The 13965-nt window shown below is 41.1% G+C and overlaps 1 protein-coding gene across 2 annotated transcripts in view; it reads right to left on the bottom strand.

Annotated features, from left to right (window-relative positions):
- Positions 1-7384: 7384 nt before the first annotated feature.
- Positions 7385-13965, bottom strand: part of ppargc1b (peroxisome proliferator-activated receptor gamma, coactivator 1 beta) — an 84986-nt gene continuing 78405 nt past the window's right edge. For both annotated transcript variants that reach the window (XM_070962266.1, XM_070962267.1), the window contains one exon: positions 7385-13554. In XM_070962266.1, coding sequence (XP_070818367.1) covers positions 13463-13554 — 92 coding nt within the window. In that variant the 3' untranslated portion in view covers positions 7385-13462. The remainder of the gene's footprint in view (positions 13555-13965) is intronic.

The raw sequence follows: 13965 nt of genomic DNA, 5'->3' as shown, positions 1-13965 counted from the left end.
TGCTTTGATTCGACTCTGGTTTTACTGCATGCTGTTTATGTCAGTCTGTGGACTCACACTCAACACACAAAATGTAATACTTTTGTTGTAGCTAATGAGGAAATACGAAACTGCTTATAAGTCACTTTGCTGAGATTAGTAAAGATAAATGGCTATTTTCCTACTGAACTACGCTGTCTGTGTTTTCACTGGGTGGTGTGTGTGTGTGTGTGTGTGTGTGTGTGTGTGTGTGTGTGTGTGTGTGTGTGTGTGTGTGTGTGTGTGTGTGTGTGTGTGTGTGTGTGTGTGTGTGTGTGTGTGTGTGTGTGTGTGTGTGTGTGTGACAGGTAGCTGTGTGCTGTGGTGTAGTGTGTGTGATAATAGAGGCCAGCAGATGTGGCTGCTTTAGTGAAAAAATATACCTGATGAGCTCATGCTGTTGTGTGTCTGTGTGTGTGTGCATGCATGTGTGTACAATATGTGCATACAGGTAAGGAGAAGTATCTAAATATACCACCTCTCAGGGTGTGTGAGGTGCTCACTGCATCCACATCCATTTGAGTGGTTTCATTGTGTTGTAGGAAAGAAATGTGTGTATTTCAGCATTAAACGCTCGCGTGTGTGTGGATGTATGATGAAGTGCTTCTACATAGGCAGCGTCTTCGAATGCACTTCTGTCAGCATTTCACTTCTAAGACACACACTCATAGCACTTTTTCTGCATGTTTGTTGAACCCTCGCTGCACTTTCATTTCATTCCCGAGAGAATCTGTTTGGAAAAGTTTTGCACTCTTCTCAGCCGTGAGGATTTACAACCCAGCAAGCAACTGACTGACAGTGGAGTGCAGGAGCTGGCCGAGCGCTGTGCCAAAATGAATTCCCCCCAAAATAGGTGTCCCCCGCTGCTAGTGTGTCTTTGCATCAGTTGCTAGGCAAGGAGCAGAAATTCAAAATCTTTCCATCCCAAACTGCTAATGTTTATGTGAAGGCGTCCACGGGTTATTTATTACGATAAGCACTGATTTACAAAAGAGATCTGAGTTAAAACTGGCTTTAGTTCTGTTGGAAAGTAAAAAGGTTTTCAGATGTCACATATAACCATTGTTGTAAAGCGCTTTGATTACTGTATGCCAGCATGTACTGTAATGAGGATCTGTGTCATGCTGCATGTTGCAGGTGTGCAAAGCCACATCTTTAAACCACATTTAGGTCAGATGTTCAGAGATGTTTTGACCTGCAAATGATAAAATCCCTGTTTACTTGAAACAACTCACCTTGAGGACAAAGCAAGCTGAGTTTTTAATCAGAAAAGCATGTTCAGTGTTTTTACTATTCAAACCAAACATGGAAAAAAGAAGATCATTGCTCTGTTTATTTATTTATTTTTTTTAAGCTGACTGCATGTAGCAGCTGTGGAAAAGAACATTAAGTTTTTGTAGCAAACATGTTTGTTTCATAGTTCAGCATGTAAAGACTGTGAACCGGCTGTCGACAGTGACTGTTTGTGTGCATGAGAGTCTGCAGCACTAACACAGAACTGCTGCAGGAAACATGCATAAAAGACAACTTACACAAGATGTGGTATAAATATCTGCCTGCTGCACTATCCGTTTGCATTTGTTTGTGTTTACACATATTAGTTAATTTTCCCACCTAGAGCCATATATAATACAGTTATAAAACACAACATGATGCCAGCGTGGGATAATGAAAACCGATCGCCACTGGAGCCACAACAGGGAGCAGAGCACAAGCTAAATTCATCATCGCCCATCCCTCCCTCCCTCAGACACCGTAGTAATGTAATAATAGCATGGATACATAAGCTAAGTGTGGCGTCACCGGTGTATGACGTAAACCCCCGTGACGTAAGGGCGTGCTGGGAGCTCAAAGGATTGCCGTATATGGTTGTGATGATCAGCAGAGCTAGCAAAGCTCAGCTCTGACGCAGGGATAACCCGTGACTGCAGAGAGAGAGGCAGGGGGAGAGCAGCAGCTGCAGTACAACCAGTGAGCCTACAGGAACTTTAGCCTCATTCCAGCAGGGATCGGGGGCAGTCGTGACTGCAGAGCTGCCAGCCTGCAAGCCACAGCCGAGAGAGCGATGCAGGACTATTTATAGGACAGCTATGCATGGGTCGGCTGCAGTTTCTGAGCAGAGGAGGGCACTTGACGAGTTCGCTCAGGCTTTCTTGCCCCAGCAAAGCATTCAGCAGCATTTCATGATGCACACTTGTGCGTTTTAGCCAATGATCTGATCTCACAATAACCTGAAATCCTGACAGCAGGATCACCTGCGGTTCAGGTAGAGTCATAGCTGCAGCACTCAGACCAGAGAGCTGCAGACTACGAGTGTTTCCAGCTTGAGGTTTTGAAGCTATTAGCATCTCTACTTAGCTAATCACTAAGAAAGGTTAATTGATAGATCAACAACTGGATGAATCAACTAATCACATCAGCAGTGAATAATGTGTGAAAGCAAAGCACCAAGACCAGTGTGAAATCACTGCTGCAGTACTTTCAAGGCCAGAAAGATATTAAAGTTAACAAAGAAACTGTGGGAGAGATGTGATCTCAGGAGGGCGCGCTGATGTGATACATGCATTCTTTAATACATGCAGAAGACCATAACAAATCATTTCAGTCGCAGCAGGTGTGATTTATGTGGCTGCTTGGATCAACATATCTCATGAGGACAGTTAAGAGGCTTATCCAACAACTCGCACAATATGCAGGATGCATGCAGGAAGCAGCCACATCGCAGACTGCAACACAATGCGTCTGTGTGGCGATGCTAACACCAAACACTGCCGGTCTGTGAAGCAGTTGTTCTCCATCTCAGGGATGTTTTTAGGGTAGTATGATTTATAGCCAGGTGAAAAAAAAGATCTGAATTACAAATATATTGTGATATACTGTGTCACCTAAATTTTACCAGCTTGGAGTTTAATATCTTTTTCTGGGGCCAAGATAAATAGTCATACAGCAGACAACAGCCAGTGTTAAAATGAAAACATTAGACATAAACGCAACAATAAATCACGTCAAAGTACAGCTGAAAATTTGTAATTTATTCAAGGTTCTTAGTTGTATGCATCATTTTGTGCATGTGTGTCACACAGGGTCGGCATCCACTGAACGCAACAGTTATCAGTGTGTTGCACAAGGTGACCTTTGACACGACGCTGGTCTGCAGTCATGTTCAATGTCTGAGCTCTCACTGTGAACACAACTGATGTGAAAAGCTCATTTCTCATTTTGTGGAATGTAATTTAAAGCACACTTAATTGGTTTTGAGAACGCTTGAGTTCATCTTACTGATTAAACTTTAGAAAAATGTCTTATATTTGATGGAAACTGAAGGCCATATAAAGTGTGCAGCATTAATTGTTGCTCCCCTCCTATAATCAATGCAGTAAAGGATAATCAGTTTAATTCTGAAAATGCTGAGACAAGTTTCCCTTAAAAAACACATTTAAAAAGCCATCGTCCTAACGGCCACCTGTTTGTTTTATGGATGATGAGGCTCACCATGAAGTTCCTGAACACTCAGGTATCTGGTTCTTGAATCATCTGTTGGATTTCTGTTGGTCGGCAGTGGCTGTTTCACAGTCCATGCAAGCTTGTTTTATTTTTACTGAAGTAATGGTTTACGTGGGCTAAGTCTGTGGCCTTGACGGAGACTGAGCTTTGATGTAAAACTGATCTTTGCTTCTGGACATAATGTCCTCATGGTGGATGGTGTGTCGTGTCCTGGTGTCCTATCAGAGTTAAAGTGAAGCTCATGGGGATGACTCTGTGTGTCTAATAACTCTGCACTGCACTGCAGAGCAGCTCTGTTTGCTGCAGTCACGACTGCCCCACAGAAACAACCAAACAGAGGACAGCAGGGCAGGAAATGGCTGACAGGATGATTTCCAAGTGTCTGCTTTCTCCTCTGGCTTTGGGCTGTGCAGTTAATCACCAAAGTTTAAAAAAGGTTAATGCTTTATAGATAATAAGAATAAGCATTTTCTTTATATAGTGCTTTTCAAAGCTGGTTACAAAGCACTTTACATACAAGTTGATAAAATACAATGAAAAAAGCACTAAAACAGCAAAATCAATAAAAATCAGGTCTAAAATAATGAATTCTTAAAGCTGTTTCTAAGCTCTTGGTGGATCAAAGTGACCCGATTTTTGAAAATGTTCTTAGTTGGAAAAAAAGAGGATTTGACAGCAGGATGAATGTGCTGGTTGTTCAAGATGAGACCGAGGTTTCTGCAAAAATTCGTAACGTGAAATACAAAGGGACAAAGATGGGAGGAGGAGGTGGAATTCTGTGACAAGTCTGGACTGATGATGAGTTTCAATGAAGAAACTTTGATGCCATCCATCCAGTTAGTGATTTAATTGATTGATGTCATTAGTGTCAAAGGAGAGATAGAATTGTGTATCATCAGCATAGAAACGGTAACTGATATTATGTTTTTTGCTAATATGACCAGATGACTTTGTTAAACAAAGAAAAGTCACTGTACTCATACATTAATCATTCATACCCACACTTTGGCTAAATGTTTTAATGTTAGTATATACATTCAGTTGGATGAAGGCTATGTTCGTTGTTGTTGTTGAAGGCTGCGGTTTGCTGTGCTGTTGAACTTAAGTATGTTAGACTGATGGGTGGTTCAGCAGATCTGGTGTCTTAGATGTACTGCAAGAATGTAGATTGTTTGGTGCCTTGCTAAGAGCCATTTGGTCCATCTGTAATAAGTGAAAGCTGTGCTTATATTCTCTGAAGTACGTCAGGCATGTTTGTAGTGAGCTCCACCGAGGGACACCCCCTCTGTTTGTCTTAATCATGAACAGAATCTTCACCACGTCGTGTGAACAGTTTGGTGGTCTCAGGGTTGTATTTTGCTTTTTGCATATGATGTAGTTCTGCCAGACTGTGACTGTGCATACTATGTTATTGGGTAGCCAAGATGTTGACAGTACTGCCCAGTGGGATGCTCATGCTGCTGTGTGACTTCTGGATTTGTAAAACAGTTATTTAGTCACCCAGTGGTCAAAAATGCTTAATGCAGGTGTATGTTTTGTGGTAGCTTCCTGGAGTTACTTTGGATCTGGATGCAGGTTTTTGGTGTACCTGGTTTCAGACCAAACATGCAAGAAGGAGTAGTTTGACTGACGCAGTGTGCAGGATGAAGAGCAGCACAAAGTGGCTTACAACATTGACCTGGTATCCTCATCTCCTCCATTAAATTCTGCCATGCTTGAAACTCTTTACTGAAGTCCCTGAAGGACCGGAGAGTAGAGTTACAAAACTCCTGGCATTCAGACTTTTTAAAACCATTTTTTGCATGAATGAGTGCGTTGTGGAGCTCGTCATATTTGAGATCCAAGAGCAGTTTATTTGGAAAATCAGGCTGCTGTGGCTCACAGCTGACCAGGAGACAGCGCCATTCTCCTTTGGAATTAACGGCCTCGCTGTTGGTGTGAAAGTCCTCACTGTTTTCTCTCAGAAAAACAAAAATGACTCCAGAACTAAATGTTCCAGAATTTAAATAAGTTACCCTTAACTGGCCTGATGTAATGTTGTTTTGCACAGCTCACAATGAGGCCTGTGGCTCCCAGCGTGACTCTGGTCAATATCTTGCTCTGGACTCTCCACGGCCTGTCTTGTCTGCTTCATCTCTGTATCAGACCTCTCTATTGTACCATCCATGAAATTGTTTACTCTTATTTGTATTCTCAGTCTTTCCTCCTGCCCTCTCAATGGCCATTTCGCTCCATACCAGATTGAACACAATTGATATTGGGCCCGGTAGGTTTTCCTCGTCCCTTGTATCCTGAGGGCTTTGTGAAACATAATGTGTTTTAGTTGGTGTGGGAACGCCAGGAGAGCAGAGAGCATCAGCACAGCAGTGCTAGTGAAGTGATGTCCTGTGCACAGACATCATCAGTGCAGTCACTGACATGTGAATCACAGTTTAGCCAGGCGGAAAATTGCCAGCGGCCTGTTAATAGGATGCTGTTTAACCAGGGGGAGTGTCCATGAGCGTACTGCTTCATGAAGCTGAACCTCTGCACTGCACGAATAGACCGATCACAGCAGTTATACAAAACATGCAGATTGTCGTGTAGGCACAACACTCTGCATGCAAACACATGTAAACACTCATCCAGGCACAGTGATAATATGTCGAAGGAGAACTGCTCAGAGAAACTGACATTTGTTTGTTTCTGATCACAGCAACAAGTGCTAACATCATTCAACAGAGCAGCCTTATACAACCATGACACAGCAAATGCAGGCGCTTTAAATGCAGAGACATCTGTACTGACCCATTGCAGAGAAAACGGCGTGTGGTGGGTGGACACAATAAAACAAGCACACTCTATAGCAGCTCTCCAGCATGTCAGTACTGTCTTCACTGATGTGTGTCTGTGATGTTTTGATGATAACTTGGCCAATCATGAAAGATTTCTAACCTTAAGAACTAATATTTAAACCTGTAATAATGTTCAAAGTTCAAGACAGAAGTAGTCATGGGTGAAATGTCAGTGTGAAGCAGTTGAAGTAGACAGCTAAGTCCAATTCATGACAGCATTTTAAAGGAGACGTTTTCCTCCTGGAGGTGTGTCTTCATAACAATTTCACAGTTGAGAAGGAAATGAAAAAACTTGTATAATAGTAAACTCCATTTATAATTAACCTTTGAAGTGCGAAAGCAAAAGTTTATCATGCAGAGTACAAGTACACCAAGGACGTGACAACCCGCCGGGTAGGTTTCATCAGTCTGACAGTCACTTTTTAGGAGTACCAAACTTCAGCTCTAAGGACATAATAACAGAACTCCACAGAGGCTTCATGTTGTATAACATGAAGACCGGATGTATTTTGTAGATTAAAATAGAGGTGAGAGTGAGTCACGTATGTGCGAGTCGCAGGTTACTGTGATGAGAATCAAGCAGGTTCAGTGTCAGTCATATAAAACTGACGCTTTCCACTAGTTTCCACATTTAAATCAGCTTCTTAGAAGCGCTGTGGCCTGGATGAGTGAGAATCCTCACACAGGGTTAGTACAAAATAAACAGGCAAAACAAGCAGTATAACTAGTGGTGGAATGTAACTAAGTACATTTACTCAACTACTGTACTTAAAGAAGCAGTTTGTAGGATCTATTGGCACAAATGAAATATTATATTCATAGTTATGTTTTCATTAGTGCATAATCACCGGAGGGAGCGGCTCCTCTATGTTTCTACAGTAGCCCAGAAAGGACAAACCAAACACTGACTCCACCGTAGGGAAGGATGAGGTGAGATTTTCTGTTGATATTTTGAATTTCAACACGCTAAAGACAGTCAACAGTTGTATTTTTTCCTCGTTCAAAGATCACCACATGCACAGAAAGAATGCTGTTCATTAGGATTTTATTTTTTGGAGGCAAATCAATGAATATATGTACTTTATACAGTATATGAGGAGCACATCTCTACAGTTTCATAATGTAAACAATCTCTGAAGAGAAATGTATTCAGTTTAAAAGGAAGCCATAGTCTTCTGTTTTAAACTATTTACATGAATTAAAATATAATTTATAACATCAGATACTTCCGCTTCTATGAAACTAGATTTTAACAATTCAAAAATACTGAAATGCCTTTGTCTCCACATTCTCAAGACATATGAAATCACACAAAACAGAGAAAATAACACCATTTAAAGACATCCAAACTAAGTGGCATATAAATAAAAAAGAAGAAACGCAAAATAAAACCAACATATGTAAAAATATAAAATCTCACTAGCAGTATTTACCTTTTTTGTTTTTACCAAAAACTAAGTTAAAAAAGAAAGAAAAAATCATTTATGTGAATTTGATAGTCATTAGATGTAAATCGACAATAAAATCAATAGTAATGAAAAACAACAAGAACAATGTATGCCCTTTGTGTCAAAACATCTTCCTCCACCCAAAAAAAAAAAAACACCCACTCACATTTAGCAGATTTTGACAGTTTGCAGTCCCTACGAAGTGCCCATTTGACATCACTGTTGCCATCAAGTTTGACAGATTACCCATTATTTTCTTTGCATTGAACAACTGTTGATGTTGAAATGCAACACAACCGTTTAGCAGAAGTGAAATCTGAAGCGAGAGTCAGGCCGCTGTAAGCACTCCTGTCCTGGTAGGGGCTTCATTGACGGTGTAGCTAGCTGACAGATGCGTTGTTTCGTGAAGTGAAGAAACCGTAAGAGACACAGAAACAAAGGTGTTTTCGTGGGCCATGGCATTGGAAACATGACATCTATAAAACTGAATCCGACGCAGCCGTTGAAAAACGTCACATTTTTCTCGAGCCGTCGCGAGCCACGCTCTTTATTGTTGAAGTTTTATTTTTTGGTCAACTTGCCTATCAAGTTTTGTGGTTTTCTTGCCATTTTCCATTTTTTTTAATGAAGAGTGGAAAGAAAGGTATTGCATTCTGACAAGGGTCATTCCCTTTGGAACGTTTTTTTTTTTTTTTTTTTTTAACTTTTTTTTATTTGGATTCGTTGTCCATCGACCTAGGACCTAGACCAAGCGGACAGCGGTATTATTATGTTGAAATGTGTCAACGTGTTCTCAAAACACTGAGGAGAATGGTCAACATCAAAGTTTTCTATAAGAAAGTATATAATTATCTAGATATCTACACAAACACACAAATATATATTCATATATATGTATATACCTTTTTATAATATGGCTATTGAAAAAAGTTTTAATTACGTCAGTAATTATTTAATAATAAACCACATTGGATTGGAAAGGAGTTGAGAAAGTAATAATAAAAGCTAGTGGTAGCTTCGTTCCCCACCCCCCGCCCCCGATTGATTTTTAAGGCTTGCCATGATGAAAAATGGGGTTGTTTCGATGTCATACACCTCTACAACAATGGAGGTACCCTCACAGGCACAGCGGCAGACACTGTAGAAATCCCACCACATGCTGCAGCCAATAAGTGGAAGTCTGAATTTCGGATCACACGGTTTTCCTCCTTGAAAAGGAAAACCGTTTCAGCGAGTAAAGTGTTCGGATTCGCTCATTAAAAGCCTTTTGAGGAAGCATTTTGGTCATCAGTCAGAAAAACAACATTGGAAAACTTTCCAAGCGGGTTTAAAGTCAAAGTTCTCCCGTTCACACCCTTGACCTCCACCCCTTCCCTTTCTATTGCACTTCATTGCATTTCAGCGTAGAACTACTTGTCCTGTCCTCTTCAGGCAGTGAAGAAATATATGTCTTCTTTTTCCTGCTGTACGTGCAGCAGTCACAAATTTGTCCAATCGGTCTGCCTTCAAGCCTTCTTTTGCATCTCTCCGATTTTAGTGCTGCGTTACCTCGCTAACACAAAAACATCTCTAACACCTCTCGGCTTGTTGGACAACCACACCATTCTGTGACAGGTTGTAACTGTTTTAATCCAAGTGGGATTTCTCCAGTGTCGACCTCATCTGCATCAACGAGTCTGAAACTTGAACTGACGACCGTAGTTTTCTTCTTTTCCTCCCTCCCACATTCCTTTATCAGAGTCATGAGTAGTTATTAGCTGTTCCTGTAATACAAGTAAGTGACCAATGCAACTCAGATTTGAACAAACCTGTGCACCATCAAAATGTGGTAATAACATAGTTACAATAGCTTCCTTTCAATGAGAAGAAAATATTGTCAAGAGATTTCACTACTTGGGACGTTATTTGTGCAAGAGTATATTAGTACAATTTGTTCTGTATACGTGTTATGTGTTCACGACACAACTGACCACATTCTTCCTGTAGTTCGTTTTATGATGCTTTTTTTGTGTTAACAGCAGTCTACATACAGTACAGTAGCCTATTGAATCCGCAACTCTAACATTGCCCGTGTTGTCAACATCCAACCGCCCGCTATACATTATTACCTCAGTTTTTCGGAAAGGCTGTCTCATAGATAAGATTATTACGTATTGCATTTCAAATTGCTTTTTAAGAAAACAGAAAACATCAAAAAATAATTTGTCATTTCATAAACAGCAAAGAAATAGAACCTTCTAGTGTGATAGTCTAAAGGGATCTTTTTTGTCTTTCTTTTACAACAGTGTTGGACTTTGCGTGAAGTCATTTCAACTTAATTTCTTCCCTTAATTTCCTCCCTGTACTGAACAAACATGAACTCATTAGAACAAAACCGACCTGACCGTCTCCTGTCTGATTAGCAATCAACTGTGACCCGCCACCTTTAAAAAAACACACAATACATTTTATGTTTACAACGAGGCATAGTGCTATATACACATTTTATATTCATATAATATATTTTCTTTTTTTAATATGTAAACCAGCACATTCTCTCACTTTTTAGTAGTATACATACTAAGCACAAATACTCATTCAGTTTGCGATTGGTTTTGTTAAAATTTCTAATTTTTTTTCTTTTCTTTTTTTCTTTTTTTTAAAGTCGACACCTTGTTTCTCAATCAGTATGTATAGCACTAAATTGTTTTTGTTAGTTTTGGACATCAGTGAGCCTGGAGAAGGTGTATCCCTCCAGGCCACGTCACTTGATGTTATTTTTTAACACTGAATAAGGCGCCTTTGTACTTAGTGTGCGTTCCTAATAAAGTCAAAGGAGAATCGAGTGATGTAAACATTCAATTTTTTGTGTGTGTTACCAAGGAGTTGATTAGATAGAGAAAGGACAAGGAAGAGGATGGGGAAAGAGGGATTATCTGTTAAAAAGCGCGGAGTTTACCAGGATTTGGGAAAGACCTGGAAACAAGGCCTTGAACCCACCGAGAGACAGAAAGCGATAGTTAAAGTTAGAGAAAGTCGGGCTGCGTTTTATTGAGATTCCTGGGAAAGGAGAGGAGGAACAGGCAAATCAGCAGGCGTGGCGTGTCCCTCAAGAAAACAAGGAAACGAGGGCGGGAGGAGAAGATTGGGAACCTTCCCCCCAGTCGCACTCGAGGACCAACCAACCACCAAGCCACCGTTCAACCCCTCCTAACCAACCTGCAAGCATCAGCAGTGTCCGACTCAAACACGAGACAAAGACGAAACACTCAGTTACACAAGGACACAAGGTCGAGACTCCAAGAAACGGACACGCTAAAAACCATTATGAGGCAAGCGAAGGAAATAGTTAGAGAAAGAGAGATTATTCCCCTCACAGGGGCTTCGTGGTAGAAGGAGTCAGAGTATAAAAAATCAAACTTAAACCCCCAAACTACCCATAACCACCCATCAGCTGGGGAAACCCTCACACAGAAAACATTTCTGACAAAAAAACAACGGGATGGATGTGAGGTAGAGATGCTCAGCTGATACAGTACCTCCCAGATGAGAAATCGGATTCTCGACCGAAACTTTTTGTTACTTTCAAGCCCATCCCTCGCTCCTTCCCTGGCTGTGTTGAAGGTGGCGGTGTGGTGCCACCGGATTGGCAGGCTCGGAGGCTCTCTCTCCCTTTTCACGGCGGGTGCTACTGGCTGTGTCAGGAATGTAAATTAGGCGCTACCTGGACTGCATTTCAAGCCACGATCAGTCATACGGATGACGAAGCAACTCTACCCTTTTAAAAGCACCAAAAAGCTCCACAATCTTTGGGCAAGCAGAAATGGGGAACACGATGATTACATTCAGATTCTTGAATACATTCCATTTGAATCGGCAGATTCATCTACTCCTAGCAATGGCAATATTCCCTGGGTGAATTACAGGAAGCAAATTGGTCTTATTCTCCTTTGCACTTTGAAACCTGACATCAAGCTAACCCAACGTCAAGCACTAATGTCACCAGGAAAAAGGAGTCCTGGACAATCTAGAGTTGAATATTTCATTGAGTACTGTGAACTGTAATGACTGATGGACTTTGTGTGAGAGAAGATTGGACTGGGATGGTTTGGACGAGGTGCAGATGCGATGAATGCTGAGATCATTGCTGAAAGCGCCAATGGCTACCAACTGTATTTCCCCATTTCACTCCTGCTTGCTGCAGTCCAAATGTAAACAGTAACTGTTGCATTGGCTGTGGCATTCGGGGGGTGTCGTTAGGCCGCAGCCTTTGTTGGACACATGTTCAGTGGGACCCTATCAAAGATACATAAAGACCCGTCTAGATGTGGAAAAAGTTTACCTGGAAACAACCGATGACGGTCCATTTTCTTCACGGATAAGTTTAAAACTACGGTTCTGAATCACAGTGACTAAATCTGACACTAGTCTATTTTCTGTATTTCAACTGACAGGCTGAATCCACGAGAGCGCCAAAGAACTTTACGAAGTGTCCAACAGCAACAGCCTCTATATTTAGATGTCACAGAAAAATATTTCTGGGATGTTTAACCTAAACAGTAAATGTCATTTTTAAGATTTGGTCACATTTGAAACTTCTTTGTGACCCATCATAGTCATGCAAAAGGAACTGGAACTCAGTTGGGATCTTGTTTAAGCTGTTCACATGTTCAACATTTAAGTGCTTTTCTAATACATGTTCCCGAGTTGGAAACTATTTTGAGGTGAATTTTTTCCGAAAACCAAGTCAGGGTCTTAACGTATAAAACACCTACCAAACAGAGCCTGCAGCAGCCAGTAGCAGAAGCCAAAATATTCAGCATGGCAGAGTTAGAGATTAGAGTCAAAAGGGGGAAAGTGGAGGACAGCGGAGACATTTACCTCCTTACAGTGCATAGATCAAAATCAAGGAAGCACTACAATTACAAAAAAGAAAAAAACATGATTTTTTTCTTCTTCATTTTAGATTTGTAAACTTTATCAGTCATCAAATGATTACGTTAAATGTTTTTATATATTCTTTGTCCATAACGCACACACAATAGATTTTAAAATTTAGAACATCCACAATTTTTCGCTAAAACAAACCAGGGTTTTTTTGTTTTGTTTTTGTTTTTTTTCTGGTTATACAACCACACAACTTCGTGGCGAACGTAGCTCGCAGGTTCACCACCTGTGACCGGAAAGAGGGATGTTTTTTTCTTTTTTTTTTTACAAAACAAACAGAACAAAGAACACGCACACGCAGAAACACACACCACGACGACCAACGCAACGCAGGAATAGCAAGGATTTGCTACAGAGGTCTCTCATGCCCGTCTTCCAAGGCGGGGCGATGATGTCACCGACACAGACAGCTTTGTTATTGTTGTTCAGCAGAGAACTGTTTCGTTATCGTTTGTAGGTGTTGTACCATTGCTGTTAAAAGTCCTTTCCTCCACTGTCTGTTAGCTCCTCCGAATCCCAGTGGCTTCCTCGTTTTTAAGCAGTATCCTCCGGTGAAAGAAACTTAAAAAAACAAGGTCCTTATCGTTACTTTATTCCAATGGTAAAAATGTAAACATTTTGCGAGGTTGCCTTGCATGGAGGTACTGAGAGGCCCGTCTGAGGGCAGAGCCGTGTAGTCGGAGGGCCGCTGCTGCAGTTTACTAAGGCTGGCCAGTCAGGGGCACTGTGCTGTCAGCGGTGCAGGGACTTCTGGGCCTCCTTCAGCAGAGTGTCAAAGTCCAGTGCATCGTACTTGCTCTTGACGGGGCCCGGACCTGCGTCATCTACACAAAGAAAACAGTTTTCAAGTACAAGAAAATCCAAGTCTTTGTTGAGAACATTCCTCTCAATCTTTCAGCAGCATGTTTTACTTTGAAAGATAACTTCAGGTGGACAGTGTGCTTCTTAAACACAGTGAGGAGGTGCAGTAAACTTGCACAGTGCTTTTGCATACAGTTAAGCTTTGGTGAATTCTGACATACAAATTTGAGTCAGTGTCCATCTTTTTTGGACCAAACCATCCAGCAGGATGAAAATGAAAGGCTATGTGCTCACTTTGTCAACCAGAAGAGCTTTATGTCACAGTATTTTATGATCTTAGAAATGTGAAGTACCTCGGGAACATTAATCTGCAAACGCAGGCTTACAAAGGATCTTTTGTTGCCACCAAGTGTGATCAAAGTTGCCTGGTGCAC

This window comes from Chaetodon trifascialis, chromosome 5 (genome assembly GCF_039877785.1).
Source record: "Chaetodon trifascialis isolate fChaTrf1 chromosome 5, fChaTrf1.hap1, whole genome shotgun sequence".
In the NCBI taxonomy this organism is placed as follows: domain Eukaryota; kingdom Metazoa; phylum Chordata; class Actinopteri; order Chaetodontiformes; family Chaetodontidae; genus Chaetodon; species Chaetodon trifascialis.
Note: the sequence above shows the minus strand (reverse complement) of the source record. Positions and strands in the feature narration are given on the sequence as shown.